This window comes from Schistocerca nitens, chromosome 1 (assembly GCF_023898315.1).
Source record: "Schistocerca nitens isolate TAMUIC-IGC-003100 chromosome 1, iqSchNite1.1, whole genome shotgun sequence".
NCBI lineage: Eukaryota > Metazoa > Arthropoda > Insecta > Orthoptera > Acrididae > Schistocerca > Schistocerca nitens.
The window spans coordinates 830,030,879-830,058,840 of NC_064614.1; the positions used below are offsets into that span (position 1 = coordinate 830,030,879).

The window sequence follows — 27,962 nt, forward strand, 5'->3', positions numbered from 1 at the left end:
CTCCAGCTGTCAAACGGTAACACCTTTAACAGCTGTGAGTGTCACGACTGTTATGTTAGACTGTGATGTTTCATGTTGTCATTCTAGAACAATCACGTAGCTTATAGGACAGGCTTCGCCCTATCTGCTAATCAACTCACTAGGCCATTAAACAAAACAATAAATACCCATAATTAATCGTCCACAAGGCAAATTGTGTGTCCTACCATTTCCAGCCTTGTGAAGAACAGTTCAAGTTGGCATATCTTCGGTTACGGAGGTGTTTGGTCAGCGCAAAATGGCGGCGACAACAAATGGTAATGGTAACTTAGTTGATGAATTCGAAGAAGCTTTTCAGGTTTGTGACTCTTATGTCATTTTATTACCCTGTATTTGCCTCATTTGAGTGCTGGCTTCATTTCCCTCCAATTGTTTCAGTCATGTTTGAATGTACTTACGAAAGAGGAGACCGTGCCGGCTATGGAGAAAGATGAGATTAAAGTTGAAGTTGATCACACAATCCTGCGTTTTATCGATCTGGCCCGTCAGATGGAAGCATTTTTTCTACAGAAACGGTTTTTACTTTCAGCCTTAAAGCCAGAATTAGTTGTGAAAGAGGTAAAATATAAGACATTTGACAGATCACATCTCTTAAATAATACTCGATTTGAAAAGTATCATTATTTACAAAGTACAAGACAAATGTAAGTATTGTAAAGCTGTTAGATCAAATTCTAGAAAATTCAGTATTAAGGAATGTTTTCAGTGTGGGTGGTAGATGGGGTGGAATGAGTGTTTTCTGTAAGATCTGTTTAAACAGTTGTCCCTAAATGGCATCTGCTAGTGTGCTTCTATTCTTCAAACTGCAGAATCGTGTATGTACGATGTGTTACCATGTGTATAATCTACAGTCATTCTAATTGCAATACATATTGAATAGATGGTATTCAGAACACCCAGCAGGTGTTAAAGTATCAACTTGGAAGTTTATTTCTATACTTTCTTTATGTTGGGAATACTGCAACAAATATTTTGTTTCCAGTAGTGGGCTAGGTTTTCGAACTGCTTGGAGGGCAGTGTTTGTGCTCTGAGAACCAGTCAGTCGTTGAAACATTCATTCTTCAATTATCTGCTCTTTAGTTTGTTACTTGAGCCACGAAAGTCCACTTGGGTGAACTAAACTTAGACTAGATACAGCTTTGTCCTGAAATGAATGATTTTGTATGTGGACAAACAAAATACATACTATATTTTTTGAATCATATTAAATTTTGTAATGTAGATTGTGGTGATAGACTGAACTGTAGCCTAGACTGAGGTCTTGGTTAGGTTGTAAGGTGACATTTTGGGTTTGAATTAGTGAAGTCAAACAAATGTTAATACAGAATCTTAGATATGGTGGCGTCCTGATATTTAACATACCTGTTGGTCTAGATTAGTTTGAAAGGTGAGAGTGATATCAAACATCTTGGTTTATCAGCCCCTTTTACACAGGTGGTTTTCTTGTATCAGTTAACTAGCCGCGCTTCACAAATGCTCATTTATGTTTACACATTTCCCCTTTAGTTGTATGTGTACAGTGCTGTTTGCTGTGTTTTGTACCTAAGTTTTTAGTGTATTAGAATGATTTACAATGAGCATATATGGTTTCTCTCTGGACAGAATGAAATGTCACCTTTAAGAAATTATTGGTGTGTGTAAATTAGATGAAATATGTGCTTAATGTAGAATCACTTGGACCACTACCTTTACTTGTACTTTACTGATTGTTAAAAGTGGACTTGTGGGGACTGTCCTTCTTACAAAGAGTCAGAATGTACAACAACATTAAGAAACTAGCTGGTAGTATTGTTAAATTAATGACCAAACAAAATTCGTGGTTGTTGTTCTTGACCAAATTCGTATAATGAATTCTTCTACCTGATTCGGACTGTAGGGACAGAGAAAGGCTTGTCCAAACATTTTAAAACATCAACTTGTTCATTGTTCAGGAAAATCTGTAAGCCTGCACACACACATAGGCTATAGACAAACTATTTTTAGGAGCCACATGCCACCTTTTTTGCTTTATGCATTTCGTATTGGTTTTATCTAAAACCATTTCTCTCCTTCAATAGAGCTCGTGGTTTCAGTGTTGAAACACATTCATCGGAAAATGTTTTTTATCTATATATGTTGTTTGTGCACTATGCAATGAGAGTGGATTAGCTTCCAGTGTTGTCAGGTGATGACACTGTCCTCTATTTCAGTGCATGCACACACTTCGGCATAATCAGTATTTTAAAACTCTACCCTCAACACAATTAAGTTACTATTGACATCACCAATCCACTAACAACACGGTTGGCACCCGTTTTTCACTCTACTGCGTGGCACGATTCCTTGATGATGAGTAGATGCTTCAAAGTAAAACAGATGTAACACCACTTGCCAATTGTAGCCCTCCTAGGAGGGGACAACAATTTGAAAACTAAAAACTTCATGTTGTGTATACAGTGTAGTAGACTAGACACACAACAAAACTAGAAACCTGTGGCCAAACCAGTACCTGTTCCAGCACCACAGTTATCTGGCTTGTTCAGATCATTAGCCAACTTGTACAGGGCAACATCCATCTGGTTTGTTTTTCTTTCTTTATGCTCCTAAGATGCCTTTTCATTCTCTCCATTTCTTTCCATGTTCTGCATAATCGCTATTCCAGTGCTCCCTCTCTCTCTCTCTCTCTCTCTCTCTCTCTCTCTCTCTCTCTCTCTAATGAATGTACTTTTCTCTCATTCACATTTGCAGTCTAATACTTCACACATTGCTGTGGCTCAGTGCTCAAATGCCATATTACAGAACCAAACGCCTAGGGTTGAGTTCTCAGCCAGCCGTAAGATTTTTAGCTCTCTTCCCTTCATTTACCCCTGGCAATGTTTGTTAATGTGAAAAATGGTTATTTGCTCAAGCAGTTCACCAGGTGTAAAAGTATGAAATGCAAATTTTTTGTCTAAGAACATGTCAAATTCAGAAGAATGATAAACAGTGCTTTATTCAAAGTATGCTCCATCGTTTTTTATACATTTTTCTGATCTTTTGGGCAATTTGTGAATACTACACTAGTAAAAAATTTTCCGCTTTTGTTCCGAAACATTCATCGAGCCATTTTTTCACATCTTCACATGAACCAAAGTGTTGCTCAGCGAATACATGACACACTGATGCAAACAGATGGTAATCGGAACGAGCCAAGTCTGGTGAGTAAGCCACATGGTGTAGAACTTCCCTGCCAAGTGCTTCTAATGTGTCACAAACAGGTTTTGCCATATCTGTAGCAGCATCGTCATGAAGAAAAATGACTGTGTTGCCTCTTTTGGCAAGGATGATGGTGTGCAAAGCAAGTGGAAGAAAACACTTGAGTAAACAAATCTTCAGAAATACTACCAACAAAAAATAAATTACTGTACAGAGAAACTTCACATGTGTTACACATACAAAGACCACTGCCAAAACAGGTAAATTCTTAAATTAAATTAACTATGTAAAGGATTTCCAAGGAAAGGAGAAAATTTCCCAATTTTTAGCAGCTCATAATAGAGCCCACCCATCTGGTCCCACCACACACAGAGCATTGTCTTTCTGCTAAAGCGTTTCGGTCTTGTGGTTTTTGTGGGTAGTGTGACTATATCTACGCATGACTTTTTGCACTTTGATTTCTCAAAATAAATCCACTTTTCATCCCCTGTAACTATACAAAGCAAGAATGACTTCCTTTTGTACCGAGTGAACAAAATGTCGTGAGTTTTTGTGCTTTGCCATTTGCCTGTCATTCAACTTGTGAATCTTTCCTATCTCTCGTAGCTGATTGGAAATAGGTTGTTGACTGACACCCAATTGCTCGGCAAGTTGGTTTTATGTTTGCAAATCATCATCATTCCATGATGCTTCTGATTCCACATCGTCTTATTTTTTTTCCTGTCTGCAACATCAAGGTCACCATTTTTGAAATGCCAAAACCACTGTTCTCATGTATCTTGCAATGGAGAATATTCACCATTAGCTTCTCAAAGTAGTTGGTATGATTCAGCAGCAGTTTTCTTCAATTGAAAACAAGAAAATTAATGCTGTCCATGAATGCTGTTCATTCGGTAGAAATTTCAACATATTGAACACAACAGTGTGCAACACTTTTCCAGTTTGTCACTTGTGCACTTCTGACACTTGTTGATGACACAACAGCATGGCGCATTGTTAAATCTTTATAGCACAAACAGCATTGGTGGGACATCTCTTGTCTAAAATCCACATTTCATATTTCTAAGCCTGTTAAGAGTCCACCTTCAACTGTAGGCCCCCATAACTTACTGGATGCGTCAGATCAGAGGATGGCGACAACATACCGCCTCCAGTATACCCATGCCTGGTAAAGCACTGCATTTTTCAAACCAATCTTTAGGTGAATGACAGTTTTACTCTTTCTATCTCAGTTCTTGACTATGTGTCCTTCAACATTAAATTTGAATTTTGATGCATCAACCACAGGTAGCTCATTTTTCTGGGATCTCAACCTTGGCTGTTTTATTGATGTGTTCCCACAGTCTACAGCTATGCAGATAATTTAAGAAGGAAACCACAAAACTGCTACAAAGGTTGATTTATTTATTAGAGGACTGGATTCAAAGCTGTATAGCTGCAGTGTCATTTCTCTGCGCAAAATGTTAAAGTTGTTGTCTTTGGAGGTACATACAGAAATAACTGATATACATCAAATGTAGAGTGTAGCTTCTTGGTGGATTTCCTCCCTGTACAGAAAACACTTTGACTGTTAGTCCTTTTCTTCCTAGTTCCTAAACATTCATTGTATCTTGTTGCTGCTTCCCTTTACCATCTATGCATATACCACAAATATTGTACTGTTCATCTCTTAATCCCGAATCAGTTTACTGCTTAGCCACTATATCTATTGATCTATGAATTTTATTAGTAATGCTAATGACAGTTATTGAGAATGTGTTACTCGTGGAGGATGATGGTGTACAAAGCAAGTGGAAGAAAACACTTGAGTAAACAAATCTTCAGAAATTCTACCAACAAAAAATAAATTACTGTACAGAGAAACTTCACATGTGTTACACATACAAAGACCACTGCCATAAGGTAAATTCTTAAATTAAATTAACTATGTAAAGGATTTCCAAGGAAAGGAGAAAATTGAACAAAAAGAAACTTCACCAAAGAATAGAGAAACCTGCAGATCAAATGGTTCAAATGGCTCTGAGCACTATGGGTCTTAACTTCTGGGGCCATCAATCCCCTAGAACTTAGAACTACTTAAACCTAACTAACCTAAGGACGTCACACACATCCATACCCAAGGCAGGGTTCGAACCTGCGACAGTAGCGGTCGCATGGTTCCGGACCTTAGTGCCTAGAACTGCTCAGCCACAGCTGCCGGCCCTGCAAATCAGGAGAATGAAAACCGAGAAAGGTGGTGCAATGGTTTGCACACTGGCCTCGCTTTCAGGACGACAATGGTTCTAAGCTGTGTCCGGCCCTCCTCTTTTAGGTTTTCCATGATTTCCCTAAATCGCTTCAGGCAAATGCCAGGATGATCCCTGTGAAAGGGCGTGGTTATGACATATTGGGGATTTGTAATTTTTCAGTGTATAAAAATGTTATACAGATAAGGATGGTAGTTTACTAATTTTCATAACTGATAGTGAATGTTAAAACTGCATTGTGGTTTTTAATCTCCTTGTGGCTGGAGTTTCATGTGTGATCAGTTCAATTCCTGAGTAACAAACTGTGATTTGACAAATAGCTCCAAAATCAGCAAAAAACACCACCAAATTTAGCAAAAACAAACAAACACCGAACTTTGCAAGAAACACAGAATTTGGCAGAAACCAACACAAAATTTGATAGAAAAAAAATAACATGTTAAATTTAGCAAAAATTAACACCAAATTTGGCCATGAAATAAAACGATTTTTTCCAGTCCCTACAGATGGGTTATTTGACATACTCAGTCATTAAATGTTTTCTCGAAAATATTTTCAGAAGTTTAATACACCATTTCAGCAGCTTATGATGAAAGTGACCTGTCTTAGTTCCTTGCCTGCAGTAACTGCTTTTCTGCATGTATCCCTTTTAGTAGAAATACAATAAACAAACCACAGCTAATTGTAAGCTGGTTTTGTAGGTTAAAAATTCCTACTGTATCATTTGTAGGAGAAAATTATATACTAGACGTCTTTGTTTCACCTCGTTAAATAGGTTACATGAGAGCTGTTTGGTAATTTCATGTGTATTTTATTCCTTAGACTGTAGAAAAAAAAGGCCTAATCACAGGCTACCTGTAATAAGTACATTGTTTAAACAGTGTTTGTAAACAACAGATGCATCAGTCTTATGTAGTAGCTAATCAAAGGATTGCTTTAATTTTGAATCATTTCTTGTGAACATGAAGTTGTTGCCTATCTCCAACTGAGCTTTATTTGGCGCAACAATTCTTAACTTGTTTGTTTTTGTATGTAACTTTGGAAATATACACTGTGTAGGATTCAAAGTTCTTGTTCATTTCCTGTTAGTCTGTACAGCACAAAAACTCTTCTGCAAACAACTTGGAAAGGAAGAAGTCTGAGTGCCAGAGAACACTCTGTTACCATTATATTTTGAGCACAATTCCAGAATATTTCTCTGAGTTTTTCTTTTAAACCACATAATAAAGGTTTCTGAATACTTCAATAATGTAGTAATACGTAGTTGCAAATTGGAAACAGGAAATTGCATATAATATTGTTCCAGTGATAGTGTATGCTGTGTTTTTAATTTTTGTACTTCGCATATAAAATAGACATTACTGTATCTGAAGTCTGTGAGTTTTGAACGTTTATCAGGACAGTAATTCATCCAGAGAGAATTTTCAAAGTTAGGATCTCTAAGTGTTTGAATTCCTTTTACACCATATGTACACAGGTACAGATATTGTTCTCATTGGTACCTTAATATTTATCCACTGTAGTGTTAGTTATTTTTTCTCTGTGTATACCAGTCTTCCCACAGGCACATCACATAATTTACTACCTGATGTTTTTTACATCGTCATAACTGCACCACCAAGTGGATTACACCTCTCACCGTATTTACTCGAATCTAAGCCGCACTTTTTTTCCGGTTTTTGTAATCCAAAAAACCGCCTGCGGCTTAGAATCGAGTGCAAAGCAAGCGGGAGTTCTGAAAAATGTTGGTGGGTGCCGCCACAACTAACTTCTGTCGTCGAATATATGTAGCGCCACACAGGCATGCACTGTAGGCACAAAGATAAATGCTGGCACCAAAATCTCTGCGTCAGTAAATAAATTTAAAAAAAAAAGTGGAAGACGAGCCTTTTTCCTCCGCCCAGAGTTTCGACCAATGCATTTTGGTACCTTATCCAACGAAGTAAATACAAATTCTGTATTGTTGATCTTCGAATGTAGCAGCATTTCAATGCACTACGAAAATCCGACTGGCAAGACTGGGATGTTTGTCAATATGGCCAACTCTACGTTCTGAATTTTTTCCTACCTGTGAGAAGAGATGGTTGCTAATAGGAGCTTTTATGAATTGTGAATCACATGTAGTATTCTCTTCGCCATAAGATTAATACGAATATAAACATTTTGCCATGTATTGTTTCGTGTTTGCTACTATCTCATTTAAATCCTGTCTGCCTAATAAACTACGAAACTAGAGTGAGACAACAGCAAACGCGGAAGAATATACATATCATGTCATGTTTATATTCGTATTATTCTTATGCCTGATAGTGATACAGTCAGAAATGAAGCACGGCAACTGACTAGATTTTTAAATCTAAGATGACTCTAATTTCTGTGCAGAATGTAATGAACTAAAGAGGCGCCTGCAAAGATTTTGGAACGGAGAAAAATTTTCGCTAAAATTTCGTTCAGAACATCATCTATCATACGCAGTCTGTTATTTGGTTCTTGTTGATCATTATCAAAGAAAGCAGTAGTGTAAGTAACAACAAATGTTTCGCTAATGAGACGACTCCTCTCTATTTTTTACTTGTAAGCGGCGGTAGCGCGCACAAAAGCAAGCCACGCCGCGAGCGGCGACAGGCCGTAAACACGCACTATCAGAATGCGACAAACAATGCATGACACAGTGCAGTAATGCATTTTCAGCTTGGAGTGACGTAAACACCTATAACAAAGAGAACGCCACTTATCAGATCAAAGAAAAATAAGCAATCAATTCAAACCAGACGAAGCACGTGAAAAAGGAAGGATATCCGTATAAATACGGACGGAGCGCGTGACGCGTAGCAATGTTTACCTGGTAAACCGTAACTGCTAAGCTTACGACTCGAACCAAACTACTGCAGCTGTATCGTCATTCATTCGACCTAAACTGTGTCTCATATTACAACTAGACGAACTTTGTTTCGATTTGGATGTGCGACCTAAAACTTTTCTCTCCCCTTGAATTTCGAGTCTCAAATTTCAGGTGCGGCTTAGATTCGGGAAAAATTTTTTTCCTTGATTTCGAGTCTCATTTTTCAGGTGCGGCTTAGATTCGAGTGCGGCTTAGATTCGAGTAAATACGGTAACCAGGGGAAAATAAACATTAATGGCTTGCTCTCGCCACGAGTTCTTGAATGTACTAACAACCTAAATACAGAGTACTCCTAATAGCTCTAATTATTAGTCCGCAAACGTAGTAAATACTGATGTAATGTTGTTCAGTACACTGTCCTCAGTCTTAGGACGAAAACACTCCTCCTAGATATGGCAAGACCTTGTATGCAGCTCTGATCTGCACTTATGCCTTTAACACCCTGTATTTTCCATCTGTGCTGTGGACTTGCACTGGCTAAGTTGACGATATACACCTTTGGTTTTATTTTTGATTCGGCCAGATTTTTTTTTTTCCCCCATTTAGTTTGAGCAGTATCAGTGTAACATCATCTTTCCTGTGCAGTCATTGATGGTTTTTATATGTTAAACCTCAAAACATGGCACGACGCATAGCAGTATATTTCATGTTCTGCCTTTGGACTACTTTTTTGATGACTTTCCATCTCAGGCTGACTATGCATCGGCGTACATTTCTTTGAGTGTTACTCTCGGTATTTGGAAAATGCTTCCCACTAAATCATAGAGGATCCTTCTCATCAAAGATGAGAGTGCCTTTCTCTGCTGATTTATGTAAGTGCATAGAGTGCTGGGTGGGTGTGTTTTATTTGGAAAGCATAACAAACATTACTTTCTTCACTGGAGTTATATAGCTCATGTCTGGTATGTGACATGGTCAAAATAATTTCAGCATCTCATTAATTATAGAGAAAAGTAGGTGTGAAAGAGACAAGTAAACAATTGATAAAATACAATAAGTGTGTTTTATTTTACTTTTGAACTATAGTTATTTGTAGAACAGGATAATTTAACGTTTGTTAGCAATGAAGTGGTGCTATTTTTACTGTAATATGGACACACTAGCCATACACAAAGATATAATGTTGACACTGCCATTAAACACAATCATTCTGCTCAAATGCAGCTTTGGAGTAAAACATATTATGTATAAATCTGACTATGACATACAATGGAAATTCCAGGATAGGATAACAGTATGGGAAGCATAGACTGCTATTCACCACACACAGGAAGCGTGGAGTCGCAGATGAACCAGAATTGTAGAAATGTACAGCTTTTAGATTATGTCCTTCATCAGAAATAGAAAAGAAACACATGCTCACATAAGCACAACTCATGCACGCAAAGCTACTTTCATCTCTGACCGACTGCAGCTGCGTCTGAGGTGAACCCTAGTCTAGCTGGTACAGGAAGTGGGGATATAGAGGAGGCGTGTTGCAGGGAGGAGGAAGGATAGCAGGGTAGGGATGGGGAAGATACTTGTGATGCCTGTGGGAGCATGCAGGGGTGTCATCCTCATGACAAGATAGGGCTGCCAGGTGCAGCATCAGGTTGCTATGCTAATAGAGGAGGGGAGTGTGGGGAAGGTGATAGAAGTAGAGAATGACAAAGAACTTGTATGTGTTTTTGCAAGATAGAAGTTGCCTGTAGCACTGACATGGGGGCAGGGAAGGGGATAGCAAGTGGAAGATAGGGACTTGTGAAGGTAGAGGCCTGGGAGGTTATGGGGAAGAATGTGTTGCAAGGAGAGTTCCCACCTGCACATTTCAGAGAAACTGGTGTTGGTGGGGAGCATCCAGATGGCATAGGCCCTGAAGCTGTCATTAAGGGGACCACCACCTGCCTATCTAACCCATGTTAATTTAGGCAATTATTTGACCCATTTCTGAAAAAACTATTTGTGAGCAGGACCTTAATATTTTTACTGTATGTTAGATGATGCTAATAGTCAACTGTACTAAAATCTACTTTATCCATTTTATAGTTTTTAAGAAATACTTTTTTAAATTTATTTACAAAAAATATTAAGTTTTTTCTGCAGAAAATATTGTTTTGTGATTTTTCCTAATGGGAGAATATTAATGAATGTAGTACCAGAGGTGGCTTTTTATGTTATGCAGAGTTTCTGAAAATTTCATTCATTTATCTATGATAGTTTCTGATATAATGGGGCAAATGTAATGAAAATTTTAGTTTGCGGGAAGTTGACTTTAAAGAAAAAACTTTTGAAATTTGTTACTTACGCTTAATTGAAACTGTCGTCCTGCATATGATGGCCCTTCTTTGGCCTCTAGCAGGTCTTCCAGCTTCTTTTTCACCTTCCTGGATGTTTGTCTTGCTTTCTTGGCCATATTAGGTGCAGACCTGTCTGCATCGGCTATCCTCATTTTATCGCAATGTTGCAACCCAGTGATCATATTTTCACCAGGATTAAGTCCCAGCTTATCAGTACCCAACACTTTCCAATATTACCACAATTGAATGTAATAACAGCATCATGAACGCCTAGTTTCATTGTATGCATGCCTACAAATACAGTTTTAGGAAGGCAGTTCGAAATTATGCTGTTGAAACATTCATTTGGGTTGTGTGTCTGCCCATGCAGACATTTCCTTAGAAGGTCAGGATGAGCCAAGTCTCTGAAAATAGGTTTAATTGCTGTAATAACAGCAGCAGGAAGACAATGCTGGTGAGAATAAGATTCTCCAGTTGCCTGAGCCCTACTGTACGCCTTTTGTTTCTAAGGAGCAATGAAATATTTGTTGTCCTCCATGAACTTCCATACCATCACTTTTTCCTCTAAAATTAGCCACACAGTTGTGTTCTTTATGTTCATTGACTTTACAACATTTGCAATATTTAGACATTATCTCCACATCTAACACTCTACTGGTGTCTACACTCATGGCAGTCACTACTCCATTCAGAGAAGTATGTCCTCTTTTCTGCCAACTTCCATCAAGTGCAACTGCAATATCCGAACATCCAACTGAACAAAATGTTCTCCCTGCAGTCATGCCCTTGCCAACGGATCGCAAGGCATAAACTAATCTAGTATTGATTTCATAAGGGCCACTTGAATCTGGTTTTGAAGAACTTGTAAATGAAATCGCAGCTGAGCTTTTAGTGGAAATTAGATCCAAAGCAATTGCTAGGCCTTTTCTCCCACTGGCACTCTCACAAATTTTCATACTCTGTGACTCGCCACACTGTCTACATTGTACAAATCTAGAAATTACATCTGATGATATTCTCAAATTTATAATGATGTTACTGCACCCCTTGTCACTTAACAGTAAATTCATTGTAATTTCCTGAAATGGTGAGAGATTCTTTGATATGCACTTGTTGAAGAATTACAATTAGAAACATCGTTGCCAGGCGACATAACCTCTTGTACAGGAAGCTTTCTAAACTTGTTTCCTCCAAATTGTCGTTTCTTGAAAATGCCTTTACGTTTCGTCATCTTCAATAAACACAACAAAACACACACAAACAAGCACTGCAAACGTAAGTATAACTACTACTTGCAATCACACTAGAACAAAACTAATCACGTGTTTGAAAGCGTGTTGTTTGCAAACAGCAGAAACAAAATAATACCAACCATTGCATTCCAGGGATAGCCAACACACTCGGGAGTAAAGAAAAAATCCCTAACGTGCAGTGTAGGGGTATAAAGATCTAAAATATATGCAGAAAAGTGGGCGTGGCACATAAACACATGTGGTAGGAAAATGTTCTTTAAATGCTCGGAAAAAAAAAAATTCTGCAAAATCCTTTTGAAAGTACTTAAGTAAAACCTTAATCTATCGAAATATGATGAAAACCGAAAATCGATTTTTTTGTACCTGAACCACGGTGTGGTCCCCTTAAAGCAAAGCACTTCATGTAACTGGGTGGTTGGGCTATCTCTTGGCCCTAGTTTGGCTGTGGCTGTTTATGTGGAAAGACAACGTGTTAGTAGTCAGGCACAAATAGAATGTGGCACAGCGGTTACAGCTAAGTTTGTAGATCACATGGCTACTTCCACAAGTGACGCTGCCTTTTGAGGGGTAGGAGATGGCATTGACAGGACTGGAGTAGGTGGTTGCAGGAGGATGTATGGGGTATGTCTTGCATCTAGGTCAGGGATATGAGGCAAGGGGCTTGGGAGCAAGGGTGAATTAGGAACAGACAAGGATTATGCATTGGCTGGATTGAAGGGTGGGGAGGATATTCCTCATTTCAGGGCACAACGAGAGTTAATTGAAACCCTGACAGAAAATGTGATTAATTTGCTCCAGTTCTGGGTGGTACTGACTCACAAGAGGATTGCTCCTATGTGGTCAGACAGTGGGTGTGTAGAGACTAGTAGGTGACTCATGGGATATACTTCCGGACAAGGTGGTGAGGGTTATCTCAATCTGTAAAGGCCCCAGTGAGACTTAACCTTTAAAATGTTGTTGATTTACAGTATAGCAGCAGTACAGTTCTTGAGTAAAAATTATGGCACTACAAGTGTTGGCTACAAGGGTTAGATGGGTGTCACTTACTCGGAGATCTGTGTTAGGATATTTGGTTCAGACTTAAAAATTTATGCTATATACTTTTCGCATTCTTATGAGGAAGAGATTCCTCCTAGATATGGCAAGGGCCTCTAGGCAGCTCTCATGTGACCTTGGATACAGCTTGCCCCTACTCTTGAAAATATCAGTACCATTGCCTGTAATTCTCATTGTTAGTTCTTTTTGACAGATGGCTGATAATACTTCTTTCATAGGGTAATCATAGCTGACAATTAGTAGTGCCCTATCCAGAAATGGTCACAGCCTTTCTATTTATTGTTTGGTAGATGTTTCAAACCAAATATTTTGTAATCTTAGAGCACCTAATCACACACACACACACACACACACACACACACACACACACACACACACACCTGGGAGAAGAATGATGGACATAAAACCAAAAATCTGATGGTATCTTGAATTCATGAAAAAATACATATTAATTTTGAATTGTTGAATATTTGCTTGATTGGAGATGGTGTAACAGGAATGAAAGCAAATATTTCTGTCGGTGACTGAGGACGATGTACTGAACAACATTAATCAGTAGTCATGTCATTTGCAGACTAATAATTATAGATATTGCAAGTTGTATGTTTTTAGGTTTGTTTGCACCTCCAAGTATGTGGGACAACAGCAAGTCATTAATAGCTATTTTGCCCCCAGCTAGCAGGTCAGGTGTAGTAGTGTGGAAACATGGACATGAAATGGTTAGTCTTCACTGATAGTTGTAGTCCACTTAGTGGTGCAGTTATGACCATGCGGAGAAAGTCATAACATTTGTCATATACTTGAAGGAAGACTGTCTGATGCAGAGATAAACAACTAAGCCCCCCTAACTAAGCTGGCAGGTCGATAGACACCCAAACAAACACAATCATACACACAAAATTCTAGCTTTCGCAACCAACGGTTGCTTCATCAGGAAAGAGGGAAGGAGAGGGAAAGACGAAAGGATGTGGGTTTTAAGGGAGAGGGTAAGGAGTCATTCCAATCCCGGGAGCGGAAAGACTTACCTTGGGGGAAAAAAGGACAGGTATACACTCGCGCGCACACACACCCATATCCAACCACACATACACAGACACAAGCAGACATTTGTAAAGGCAGAGAGATTCGGCAGAGATTTCATTCGAGGCAGAAGTACAGAGGCAAAGATGTTATTGAAAGACAGGAGAGGTATGAGCGGCGGCAACTTGAAATTAGCGGAGGTTGAGGCCTGGCGGATAACGAGAAGAGAGGATATACTGAAGGGCAAGTTCCCATCTCCAGAGTTCAAACAGGTTGGTGTTAGTGGGAAGTATCCAGATAACCCGGACGGTGTAACACTGTGCCAAGATGTGCTGGCCGTGCACCAAGGCATGTTTAGCCACAGGGTGATCCTCATTACCAACAAACACTGTCTGCCTGTGTCCATTCATGCGAATGGACAGTTTGTTGCTGGTCATTCCCACATAGAAAGCTTCACAGTGTAGGCAGGTCAGTTGGTAAATCACGTGGGTGCTTTCACACGTGGCTCTGCCTTTGATCGTGTACACCTTCCAGGTTACAGGACTGGAGTAGGTGGTGGTGGGAGGGTGCATGGGACAGGTTTTACACTGGGGGAGGTCACAAGGGTAGGAGCCAGAGGGTAGGGAAGGTGGTTTGGGGATTTCATAGGGATGAACTAAGAGGTTACGAAGGTTAGGTGGACGGCGGAAAGACACTCTTGGTGGAGTGGGAAGGATTTCATGAAGGATGGATCTCATTTCAGGGCAGGATTTGAGGAAGTTGTATCCCTGCTGGAGAGCCACATTCAGAGTCTGATCCAGTCCCAGAAAGTATCCTGTTAAAAGTGGGGCACTTTTGTGGTTCTTCTGTGGGAGGTTCTGGGTTTGAGGGGATGAGGAAGTGGCTCTGGTTATTTGCTTCTGTACCAGGTCGGGAGGGTAGTTGCGGGATGCGAAAGCTGTTTCCAGGTTGTTGGTGTAATGGTTCAGGGATTCTGGACTGGAGCAGATTTGTTTGCCACGAAGACCTAGGCTGTAGGGAAGGGACCGTTTGATGTGGAATGGGTGGCAGCTGTCATAATGAAGGTACTGTTGCTTGTTGGTGGGTTTGATGTGGACGGACATGTGAAGCTGGCCATTGGACAGATGGAGGTCAACGTCAAGGAAAGTGGCATGGGATTTGGAGTAGGACCAGGTGAATCTGATGGAACCAAAGGAGTTGAGGTTGGAGAGGAAATTCTGGAGTTCTTCTTCACTGTGAGTCCAGATCATGAAGATGTCATCAATAAATCTGTACCAAACTTTGGGTTGGCAGGCCTGGGTAACCAAGAAGGCTTCCTCTAAGCGACCCATGAATAGGTTGGCGTACGAGGGGGCCATCCTGGTACCCATGGCTGTTCCCTTTAATTGTTGGTATGTCTGGCCTTCGAAAGTGAACAAGTTGTGAGTTAGGATGAAGCTGGTTAAGGTAATGAGGAAAGAGGTTTTAGGTTAGGGTGGCAGGCGATCGTGGCTGAGAGACTGCGTCAGCTTTCAGACGACGCCACATACAAATTATGCCAAGGTAATCCCATTCCTGATGTCCAGGTGGAGCTTCAAGGAATCCTCAGAACATTAGGCCCCCTACAAAACCTTTCACCCGACTCCATCAACCTCCTGACCCCACTGACACCCCGCACCCCTACCTTCTACCTTCTACCCTCTTCCTAAAATTCACAAACCCAATCATCCCGGCCACCCCATTGTAGCTGGTTACCAAGCCCCCACAGAACATCTCTCTATATACGTAGATCAACACCTTCAACTCATTACATGCAGTCTCCCATCCTTCATCAAAGACACCAACCACTTTCTCAAACGCCTGGAATCCTTACCCAATCTGTTACCCCCGGAAACGATCCTTGTAACCATTCATGCCACTTCCTTATACACAAATATTCCGCACGTCCAGGGCCTCGCTGCGATGAAGCACTTCCTTTCACGCCGATCACCTGCCACCCTAACCTAAAACCTCTTTCGTCATTACCTTAGCCAGCTTCATCCTAACTCACAACTTCTTCACTTTCGAAGGCCAGACATACCAACAATTAAAGGGAACAGCCATGGGTACCAGGATGGCCCCCTCGTACGCCAACCTATTCATGGGTCGCTTAGAGGAAGCCTTCTTGGTTACCCAGTCCTGCCAACCCAAAGTTTGGTACAGATTTATTGATGACATCTTCATGATCTGGACTCACAGTGAAGAAGAACTCCAGAATTTCCTCTCCAACCTCAACTCCTTTGGTTCCATCAGATTCACCTGGTCCTACTCCAAATCCCATGCCACTTTCCTTGACGTTGACCTCCATCTGTCCAATGGCCAGCTTCACATGTCCGTCCACATCAAACCCACCAACAAGCAACAGTACCTCCATTATGACAGCTGCCACCCATTCCACATCAAACTGTCCCTTCCCTACAGCCTAGGTCTTCGTGGCAAACGAATCTGCTCCAGTCCGGAATCCCTGAAACATTACACCAACAACCTGACAACAGCTTTCGCATCCCGCAACTACCCTCCCAACCTGGTACAGAAGCAAATAACCAGAGCCACTTCCTCATCCCCTCAAACCCAGAACCTCCCACAGAAGAACCACAAAAGTGCCCCACTTTTAACAGGATACTTTCTGGGACTGGATCAGACTCTGAATGTGGCTCTCCAGCAGGGATACAACTTCCTCAAATCCTGCCCTGAAATGAGATCCATCCTTCATGAAATCCTTCCCACTCCACCAAGAGTGTCTTTCCGCCGTCCACCTAACCTTCGTAACCTCTTAGTTCATCCCTATGAAATCCCCAAACCACCTTCCCTACCCTCTGGCTCCTACCCTTGTGACCTCCCCCAGTGTAAAACCTGTCCCATGCACCCTCCCACCACCACCTACTCCAGTCCTGTAACCTGGAAGGTGTACACGATCAAAGGCAGAGCCACGTGTGAAAGCACCCACGTGATTTACCAACTGACCTGCCTACACTGTGAAGCTTTCTATGTGGGAATGACCAGCAACAAACTGTCCATTCGCATGAATGGACACAGGCAGACAGTGTTTGTTGGTAATGAGGATCACCCTGTGGCTAAACATGCCTTGGTGCACGGCCAGCACATCTTGGCACAGTGTTACACCGTCCGGGTTATCTGGATACTTCCCACTAACACCAACCTGTTTGAACTCTGGAGATGGGAACTTGCCCTTCAGTATATCCTCTCTTCTCGTTATCCGCCAGGCCTCAACCTCCGCTAATTTCAAGTTGCCGCCGCTCATACCTCTCCTGTCTTTCAATAACATCTTTGCCTCTGTACTTCTGCCTCGAATGAAATCTCTGCCGAATCTCTCTGCCTTTACAAATGTCTGCTTGTGTCTGTGTATGTGTGGTTGGATATGGGTGTGTGTGCGAGTGTATACCTGTCCTTTTTTCCCCCAAGGTAAGTCTTTCCGCTCCCGGGATTGGAATGACTCCTTACCCTCTCCCTTAAAACCCACATCCTTTCATCTTTCCCTTTCCTTCCCTCTTTCCTGACGAAGCAACCGTTGGTTGCGAAAGCTAGAATTTTGTGTGTATGTTGGTGTTTGTTTGTGTGTCTGCCGACCTGCCAGCACTTTCATTTGGTAAGTCACATCATCTTTGTGTGTGTGTGTGTGTGTGTGTGTGTGTGTGTGTGTGTGTGTGTGTATATATATATATATATATATATATATATATATATATATATAGTGTTCACACTTACACCCATTATATCATTTTATCCTGTGTAGACAAGCGTAAGGGAAGATGCAGTATTAATATCTAGTATTTCTCTTTTAAGTTTTTAAAAAGTCTAAACTTTTATAGCTATAAATTTTAGGGATGTATGTCTAAATGTTCAAACTTGGTCTCTATGTTGTATATTATAAATAACAGAATACACAGTATTTTATCCTGAAGAAGGAAAAAAAAAAAAACTTGTAAAAATAGTTCTTACCATTTGCATAATATGGTATGCTTTGGAACACACAGACCAATAACATGGTCAAAACACAACCAGGACATTTTCTTTTGGAACATTTTTTCCTTTGCACTCGTAACTGATACAAAGTTTGTGGATACACTGGATTTGTTTTCTGGTTAGGTGGTGCCTTTATGTTAAAATGTCTTTCATTACATCATCTTGGACTAAAACAAGAAGACACGGTTTTTTGAAATTTTGTTGCCTTGTTGCAAAGAAATTTATTATCATACCAAAAAATTGAGTGAGGCTACATTTGTTGTTCTTCTGCATGTGTCCTTTATCTACTGATAAAGCACAAATGAGTTGATGCCATCCAACAGAAATAAGCAAAAGAACAGTTTTTGCCAATATTTGAATTACGTTGTGGTGAAAGAATAAGACACTTATTTTATTTTCTATGATTTACCCACCTCAACTCAGTCCTTTCTGCGATTTAAACGTAGATTGTATCAACACCACCCCCCCCTCCCCGTCACTGAGTACTGCACTTGCAAGTCTGTCATGTCCATTGCTGAAGTTATGACATGTTGAGAACAAGAGCATAGGTTTTCTCCACAAAAAATCTTTTATGTTTGCTGTGCAAGTCCCTACAATTTTCGTCTTGCACTCCAGTAGTGAATTACTGTACACACAGTTTTTTGTTGAGGGCAGCCACAGCTGAAGTAATCCATGTTTCAGAAATAAACCCCTTTCAGCTGGCTATGAACTTTCCTTTTTATTTACAGGAAGACGTCATGTTTCATGATACCAGCTCACATTTTCTGATGTACATTTACATTATAGGAAACAACAATTGATGTTATAAAAAAACTGGATACCTGTCCTGGTAATCTATGCTATATGACAACTGATATGAAATACTCACATGTTAGTAAAACATTAAGCCCATGGTCCGGAAAGGAGGGGGACTCAGCCAACTCAAAATGAAATACTGTTACCTGTGACAAGCAGAGCATCTGATGAAATTAACCAGTTGAAAAACTGACAAGTGAATTTATCGAAAAATGAGATGCACAGAGTAAGAAAACAAAAAAAGGTAAAAGTCCCAGCTAGCAACATTGAAAGCCTAGGTTTAAGAAAACTATTTTCATACTACTAAATGGCGGACAGTAACTAGACTTCGCCTCACCAAACAAGGTCACACTGCAAGTCAACATGCTCGTGTGTCATGGAGGGCACTATTTTCACCACACTTAGTGGGAAAGGTTACAAACATTTTCACACATATCCAAATATCATGGAAATGATTGATGCCCTGTTTCACCACACAATATATTGGGATCATTAACCATCAACACATCTGCACCATACTAAAATTTTACTAGCATAGATGGGAAGCAGAGCACCAATATCAATTTCATGCTTAGTCATAAACATATTAGCAATGCAATATGACAACAGGGAGCCCATGGCCAGGGCGTGCTTTTGAATGTTGGTATGACTCCCAAACCTGAAATAATTGTAGCTGCGCACTGAACTGAGTAGCTTGAGGGTGTCAGGGTGTCATCGATCTCATCTGTGGGCCATCCACTGCAATGCCTCAAGTTGTGATCAATCTTATCCTTTACAGTGTCGACCAGAACATTGATATACATTATTTTTATATGTAATCATACCAGATGTGTGCACTGCAGAATGTTCAAATCAGATAGCTTATTAACTAACCATTCTCTATTACAAATACTGAAGTTACTTGCGTGAGAATAATGCTCTTTTAGATATTTTTCCAGTGTTTGCTCAGTCTGATACCAAACCCTCTCTTGCATTAACAATAGGTCTCACTGGAGCTCCATCTTATGTACCTTAATCGTGGCTCTCGGCCTAAGTGGTCTAGAGTGCATGGGAGCTAAGTTCTTAATTTGAAACTTCTCAGGGAAGATCTTAGTGTCCTTGAAGATATCTTTTAATATTTCAGCATAGATTCTCTAAAACACTCATCATTCTGGTTGTTTGTGAAGAATTGATGGACTTTCTCAACATGCTGTGACCCTCTTCTAAAATAACTTATCTTTGCCGTATCAGCTGGGACAATTAGTATTTGATTTTCTACTAATTCCTTTTTAGTATTCTTGAGAGTTACCTCCACACATTGCTCATAATATATTGCCCTATCCAGTCCTTGTGATCTCCTTCATATGACCTTGATACTATCACTAACTCCAACAGTGACTACATTGTGTTCAACAGTGGTGAATTTTACACTATCCAATGCCACAGCTGTGAGAGTTATTTTTCGTTATTACCTGCAGTTGCATGCTAGTGCAATGTACATTGCACTCCAATCCTGTTCTCAATAAATTGTTTTCCTTGTCACCAAACATAATGTTTGTATAGTTACATATCAGAGGATAAAAGTTAAAAATCACATCCTTTAAGCAAATGCTCCTCATCCTTTTTATCCTGTATACCCATTCCACCCAACTTATTGACACAAGTGCAAGCTATTTCGCTCTTAAAGACTATTGGCAACATATGCTCACAGGCCCACAGCCACTTTTTAGCATTTATTATCTTTGCAAGTTCTAAATGTAACAGATGTATGCCCCTAACAAAAAACAAGTGAAACATCTCTTTCCTGATACAGTAGAACATAGCACCTCTTACGCAGCTTGCAGGCCACGCAACTTGGTTTTTAAATGGAAGGTAAACTCCTCTTTGTTAAACATGTCTTTAAAAAACATAGTATTAGCATTCACTTTAACTAATGATTTCTCCTAGTTCAGGAGATAAAATGTGTCCTGAATATATCATGTTAGCCTCATGAGGCAATCCGTTAGAAATAATTTTTTCTTGGGGGTAACTACAGCAGTAGTTCAGAAATAAACAGCTTCCAGCTGTATATGAACTTTCCTTTTTATTTACAGGAGCATAACCAGTTTCATGATTTCAGATCACATCTTCTGTTGTACATGTACTAGATAGGAAATAACAATTGACATTGAGATAAATAACTGAATACCTATCCTAATGATCTATGTTCTATGACAAACAATGCAAAATACTCACACGTCAGTAAAACATTAAGCCCATCATATGGGAAGAAGGGGGGCTCAAACTTCTCAAAATAAAATATTGTTACCCACAAGCAGGTCATCAGATCAAATTGACCTATTAAAAGTGAATTTACGTACAATGACAAGAGCAAAATAAGAAAACAAAAAAAAAGTGAAAAGTCCCAGTTAGCGAAGCTGAAAGCTCATGGTTAAGAGCATGTGCTTCATACCTGGAAGTAGTGAACAGCAACCCTCCAACCATCTCGCCGAGCAGGGCCACACTGCAAGTCAACATGCTAATGTGTTGCGGAGGGCACTAATGCCACAAAATACATAACAGGGAAAGTTACAAATGTTTTCATGCTTATCAAAATATATGGCATTGATTGAGGCCTCTGTTACACAGTACAACAGTATACGCTATAAAATATCTCAGCATAAAAAAAAAAACATTAAAACCAAATAGACCAGACACAGAATCATACAACATGCCCAGGATCAATAAACAAACAGTCAAAAAACTATGACATGTCCTTGAAAGGCAATCAAAGTTAGATAGTATATTGTAACATCTTAACTCTATGCCCATATTGAGGACGTATTGGGAGTACAGCATTGGACACCACATAATTTGTCGCCTCCAGAATGTTTGTCTGCCCCTTTACTTCTCTGTGTAACTTTTAAATTATTGGCTATACCTGTTATGGCAGGGTTGCCACAGGTCCTGGAAGTCAGGTAATATCGAGGAATTTCAAACACATCCGGGAAATCTGAAAAAAAAAAAAAAAAAACCTGCAAAAATCTCATTTTGGTATTAGTAGCTGAAATGGTTTGTGTACTGAGGCCTGCATCATTGTTGGCTAGGTGCAGCTGAGTATGTGCACCGCTTCCCTACTCCCTCATTACTACTGCTTCTCTCCTTCCTACCACTCCCCTCAGCTTGCAGTTACTGCTGCCACCACTTCTTGCCTCTAGCTCAGCAGCTGCTGACAAGAGGCAGGGAGGCATGAGGAGTGGTTTGTTTGGATCTGATTCTCCGATACTGTAGACGCAGCAGCCGGAGATGGTGGTCCTGTGTGGATGACTTGTGTCCGAGTGATTGTGTGAATGTATGTATGCTCTCACTTACTTACAAAAGGTATGGCTCAAAATTTAGTTGTGATAGTGTAATTGTCTTTTCTGTGTGCCTGCCTCTGGCTCAGCAGTCGTCTTTATGGTGAGTTGCTACCTATCATCATTATTATTGATTCTCAGAGTATTTGAACAAGTTATCCGTTGCATAGATTGATCACCGTGCTCTCATTTAAACAACATGTTGTCTTTGGCTCATAAATAGCTGGCCACATGAGTGGATTTCCACAACAGGCCAAAACCACAGGCCGTTTCTGTGGGTATCTGTAACGGATCATGCCTGCTGATCTGAAGCCATTCATTTCCCACTAATGTGCAGACCCTACCCATTGGATGTAGTCTCACCGATCTCCCTGCAGGCCGGGTCTATTAGGTGTGGCATAAATCAGCAGATTTTCATGGTTTATCCATGGACCCAGGACTGCAGTGCTCATCAGCATGCTAGAGGCCATGGGTGGTGGATTTCAGGACATGCAACTGTCTCACCACAAGTACGTTCTACAGTATGGCATTTTATGGACATTTTATTTGTTCTAGTACATTTTGGCACTTCAAAAGTAGTTTATATGTTGGAAAGTATGGGCAATAAGAAGAAGAAGTGTGCCAGTTTCGAATCCTGTGCTAACCAATGAACTCGTCTTTCGCCTCGTCGAACTCCTGCTGCGTGGTTTCAATACCATTAGACCTCTCCCAATTTTTAGCGAATTTGTGTATATGCAGTTTACCTTTATTGATATTCATTATATCATTAGGATTGTATCCATTGACATATGCAGTGTAGAGAATACACGGAAATTCTCAGGCATGAGCCTCCATAGGCAAGGCTACACTTTGAAGGATATACGACATTGAGCTGTCATCGTGTATGCAAGAAATGTATGTATAACAGTACCTGTCATTATAGCTTTTTCTAAAATGTCATACTCAGTCTTTGTATCCTGTAAGGTCAGTTTATCATCTGGTCAGTTTGGTCTATGATGCCCTACTTGTTGCGGGTAACAGTATTTTATTTTTAAAAGGTAGAGTCCACTCCACCTGTATCATGGGCTTAATGTCCGCCCCTGGTAGCTGAGTGGTCAGCGCGACAGAATGTCAATATTAAGGGCACGGGTTCAATTCCCTGCTGGGTTGGAGATTTTCTCCACTCAGGAACTGGGTGTTGTGTTGTCCTAATTGTCATCATTTCATCCCCATCGACATGCAAGTCGCCGATGTGGCATCAAATCGAAAGACTTGCACCCGGCGAACAGTCTACCCGACAGAGGCCCTAGTCACACGACATTTACATTGGGTTAATGTTTGACTGATGTGTAATTATTTTATTGGTTGTCATAGAGCATTGATTATTAGGATAGGTATCCAGCTTTCTATCATAATGTCAATGCTGTTTACTGTCTTGTAGATTTACACCTGAAGATGAGATTTCATATCACAAAACTGATTGAGGGCCTGTAAATAAAAAGTAAACTTCACATACAACTGAAAGCAGTTTATTTCTAGGAAATATGAATTACTGTAGGTGATGTATAATGGCGATCGCTGTATACATTACAACCGTTGCCAAAAGATATCGCAGGACTGGTATTGGTAGTGACACTTTTGAGTAACAGTAACAGATTTTTGGATTCTTCAGAAAATACATGTGGATTATTGCTGCAGACGTGAGTAAATATCCCTGAGCCACTGCAATGCATCATACAGGTTTGGTATTTTTTTTTATTTTTTTTTATTTTATTTATTTTTTTTTCCCCCCCAACACCAGTTAGTCTCCGCTTTTATTATTTCTTCCAGTGGAAACAGTGAGAAACAGTCAGTGTGGAAAGGATGTTGAGTGGCGCCTTCAGTCTAGCAATTTCCTGATAAGGGTGAATGAGAGGGGGATAGTTAGCTGCATGCCATTAAAGTTCCTCATTTGCTGTCTCTTTAGTAGTATTGGTGAAATTGATGGTTCAAAAGCCCGTTTCTAATCAATTTATTATGTATTTTATTACCAGCAAAATGGTGCAGTAGTTAAGGCACTGGAGCTGCATTTGGGAAGGAACATCTTATTCCCCGTCCAGTCATCCAGGTTTATGTTTTCTTTGATCTCCCTAAACTGTTTAAAGCAAATGATGGAATAGATCTTCTGAAAAGCACACTGCCAATTTCCTCCCCCAATTCAACCTCACAATCCAGTTCCTAATAATCTTGTCAATAGGATGTTAAACCATAATCTTCCTTCGTTGTTGCAAAAACTTGATTGTATAAATCATTTTCTTTTCTCTGTATCAAAACTGTACATTTAGCTGCATAAAAACATTGATAAGTATCATCACCCACTTTTTTTCTGAACAATAGTTACCTAATTCTTCTCCCAGGGTACTGAAGTTCCCCATTTCAGAGCTGCACAACTTGGAAGCTTAATGTGACTGTAAAATTTTATGCACAATATAATTTTAACTCTGTCTTTGCCCTTGTTGTTCTCTAAAATGTGTTAGATTTAACGGCGTTTATGCCTTTGAAAATGTCTGCAATGCTATGTCAAGAAATGTTGCATATGCTCATATAGTGGTGTGCAGTGCAGTAGTAGTAAAGTTCCACAAAAACTTTTGGTTGCTTCTTTGACCAGCTATCATTGACTTGATGCTTACCTTTCTTAGGAAATTAACATTCCTAAACTGAAAATTAATGAACCTTTTCATTTTTCAAGGATGTCACAGAACTGCGTGTGGAGTTAATGCGCAAAGAAGAACTCATAAAAAGGCACTACGAGAAAATCACTGTCTGGCAGAATATGCTGGCTGACCTGCAGGGTTGGGGCAAGTCTCCAGCATCCTCAGGAATACCCAATGGTACAGCACAACAACCACCACAACCTCCAGCAGCCCCTAATCTCCAGCAGCAACAGCAACAACAACAACAGCAGCAGCAGCAGCAACAACAACAGCAACAGCAACAGCAGCAGCAACAATTACAGCAGCAGTTACACCAACAACAGCAGTTGCAGCAGCAGCAGTTGCAACAAATGCAGCAGCAGCAGCAACAGCAACTTCAGCAACAGATGCAGCAACAGGTATGTTTTATATTATTCCTCAGTCTGTGCACATGTCTTAACAAATCCATCTAGTAGTTAACAATCACATTTACTGAAAGTTTTATGAAGAATAAACATATCACAAAAGGCATTACAATAACTTCTGAAGAACATCAGTTGAAACTGTTTGTATTTAAAATTGCCTTTATTAAGATATACTTCCAAACACTCTCTACAATCATGCATATCTCTCTTGCTGTTACCTTTAATAAAATTGTGCCACCTAAATCTCATATGCTGACTTTTGTTTCAAGTTAGCAAACTGTTCCTGCATTGAATTGTGCTTACCTATGATTCTAACAAAGATATAGAGGGGCTGGCCAGAACTTACCTCAGCTCAGTACAGCCGATAGATACACAAAACATAACAGAAAATTTACGTTTCCTAGCTTTCGGAACTTTGTTCCTTCATCGTCCCTGACGAAGGAACAAAGTTCCGAAAGCTAGGAAACGTAAATTTTCTGTTATGTTTTGTGTATCTATCGTCTGTACTGAGCTGAGGTAAGTACTGGCCATCCCCTCTATATCTTTGTTAGTATTTGTTTCACATCTTTATATGAGATTTTCCATTAATCATTTAGCTTACCCATGATTCGGCACATTTCACTCTTCTGACCATATTGCATGAATTGTAACCATTAAATTGACATGAAATGTCCTGTTGCTCAGGTATATTCTGCTTAGTTGGCATTGCCATTTGTAGAATATCCAGGATCCAGTGCAGTATCATGGAAGAGAATACTGATTACTTATTATCATTCTTTGTGAAAATTAAGAACAAGGAATATATTGGTCATACCATAGATCCAAAGGTCTTGGGTTTGACCCCAGGTTAATTGTAGGAGTTTTATCCTTCTTTTATCACTTCTTCCACTGCTGGGAGTGGTTTTTTAATGTGAAAAAGACTTATACCATGGTTTGGAGCTCTTGTGAAACTTTAGCCCCCTGTAACTGGTAGGGTGAGTAAGTTCGAAGGTAGGTAACAGCATACCGCCTCCGACAGGACCATGCCTAGTACAGCATTGTGGTCTTCAAACCAATCTTCGGATTGATGACAGCTTCCTTTTTTTACTGTTACTTCCATGTTTGTTGCACAATATTGGCATCACTTACTGTGAGGTGTGAAGGGAATGGCAAGTAGTGAAGGATATGATACAGGAATCCTCTCAGTAATATGGAGATTTCAGGCAGTGATATTCTAGCTATCGCCTTGAAAATAAGAGAAACTTGGAAATATGAGTCCACAGTGGGAAAATAGTCCCTGATAAGAGCATACTACTTATGGAAACTGAAAAAACACTTATCCAACGTGCCATTTGTATCATAAAAGAAAATGCAAATATATAGTTCACGTGAAGAATCAGAAATGCAATTACAAATGTAATAAAATTTGTTATTGACAGTAGTTTTGTTATGTACTTCTAATAGCACAAATGGTAAATTTCTAGATGAAAATATTGTTAATTACTGAATAGACATGGTTCTCATTATAGAATACATGCAATATATACAAAAGAAATACATATTCTTGATGTTAGATATTTATTGACTTCATCAGAGTTGGCTTCTCATAAATTCAGTTCTAGCTTCTTGTATGTTACTGTTCATTGAACTAAACACAGTAAAAACTTTGGTAAGTTTTAAGGTTTAACGTGTTTAAGACAATGGAAACATTGTTGAAAAGCCAGCATCTTACATGACGGGTACCTTTTAAACATTTATTATTATAAATAAGCACTAACTAGATTCATATAAGCTATTCTGTTACTGTTCAAAAATGCAAAGCTAAATAGATAAGAAAAACTACATACTTGGTGGCATGTTATAAATAATCTTTTTAATATTAAATAGAAGTGTGGCCATCAAATCTTCAGTGCATATCTGGAAGACAGCTGTGCCAATGGATTTCCTAAGTGTCCCAGATGTCTGTGAAGCGTATTTGGTGAAGTTGCTTTTCTGACTATTGTTAGAGTACATTTTTATCATAAATGTTTTCATGCTTCTGAATAGCTGCAGTTAAATTCAGCTTGTTTAATCGCATCTGGAGATTAGTTTGCAGTAAATATAAAGGCAGCACATAGGTCTTAGTCAGTTGTTTTCATGTTTAACACATTCACTTCTATGGAAGACTTTGAGAGTATGATGTATTGAACTATTTTATTTTTCATATAAAGCTTATGTAGTTTATTCACATTCTTAATTGAGCAGATTGGGCGTGCTTTCCCCTTTAAATAAATTATCCTACATGCATTCAGTATGGTTTGATGATACTATTACAGTTATATATTCATTGTTACAGGTATATCCTTGCATGACTTTAAAGTACACGGAAATATTTTCCAGTAATTAGAGATTTTATTTCTGTAATTATACATCTGTTGAACTCTATGGTTTTTCCTTCTTCATTTGTTCTCTATTTATAAAGCTTTTTTATTATTTTAATTTTGTAATCCATGTTAATTTTATCAGTTCTTTTTTTATTTTCTTTAAGTTCTGTTTTCATTTGGTTTTTGTGTGTTTCAGTGAGCCCCCTGCGGGTTTCTCACTGGAACTGTTTGTGTGTGCTTGCAGGGTATGGCAGGTGCAGGCCCTCTGGTGTTTCTCCCACAAGGGGGAGGGCCACCTTTCCCCCCTCAGGGTCCGTTGCAGGGTCCACTGGCCTACCTCGAAAAGACGACGAGCAACATAGGGCTGTCGGAAGGACGGAGGTGACGGGGGCGGGGGAGGGGGCGGGGCAGAGGCCGGGGGCGTGGGCGCGGCCGGGGGCGTGGCGCACCGCCTGAGTATGGGCCTG

The 27,962-nt window shown here is 39.8% G+C and overlaps 1 protein-coding gene across 2 annotated transcripts; it reads left to right on the forward strand.

Annotated features, from left to right (window-relative positions):
- The first annotated feature begins 15 nt into the window (after positions 1 to 15).
- On the forward strand, positions 16 to 27,895 carry LOC126262901 (mediator of RNA polymerase II transcription subunit 28-like). Of its 2 annotated transcripts, none has more exons than XM_049959805.1 (4): positions 16 to 337; positions 418 to 597; positions 24,785 to 25,147; positions 27,740 to 27,895. In XM_049959805.1, the coding sequence occupies exons 1-4, from the start codon at positions 278 to 280 to the stop codon at positions 27,878 to 27,880; spliced, it is 744 nt and encodes a 247-aa protein (XP_049815762.1). In that variant the 5' UTR covers positions 16 to 277; the 3' UTR covers positions 27,881 to 27,895. The 2 variants fall into 2 exon arrangements, with proteins under 2 accessions (XP_049815762.1, XP_049815771.1); XM_049959814.1 differs by having other exon boundaries at positions 27,692 to 27,881.
- Positions 27,896 to 27,962: the final 67 nt, after the last annotated feature.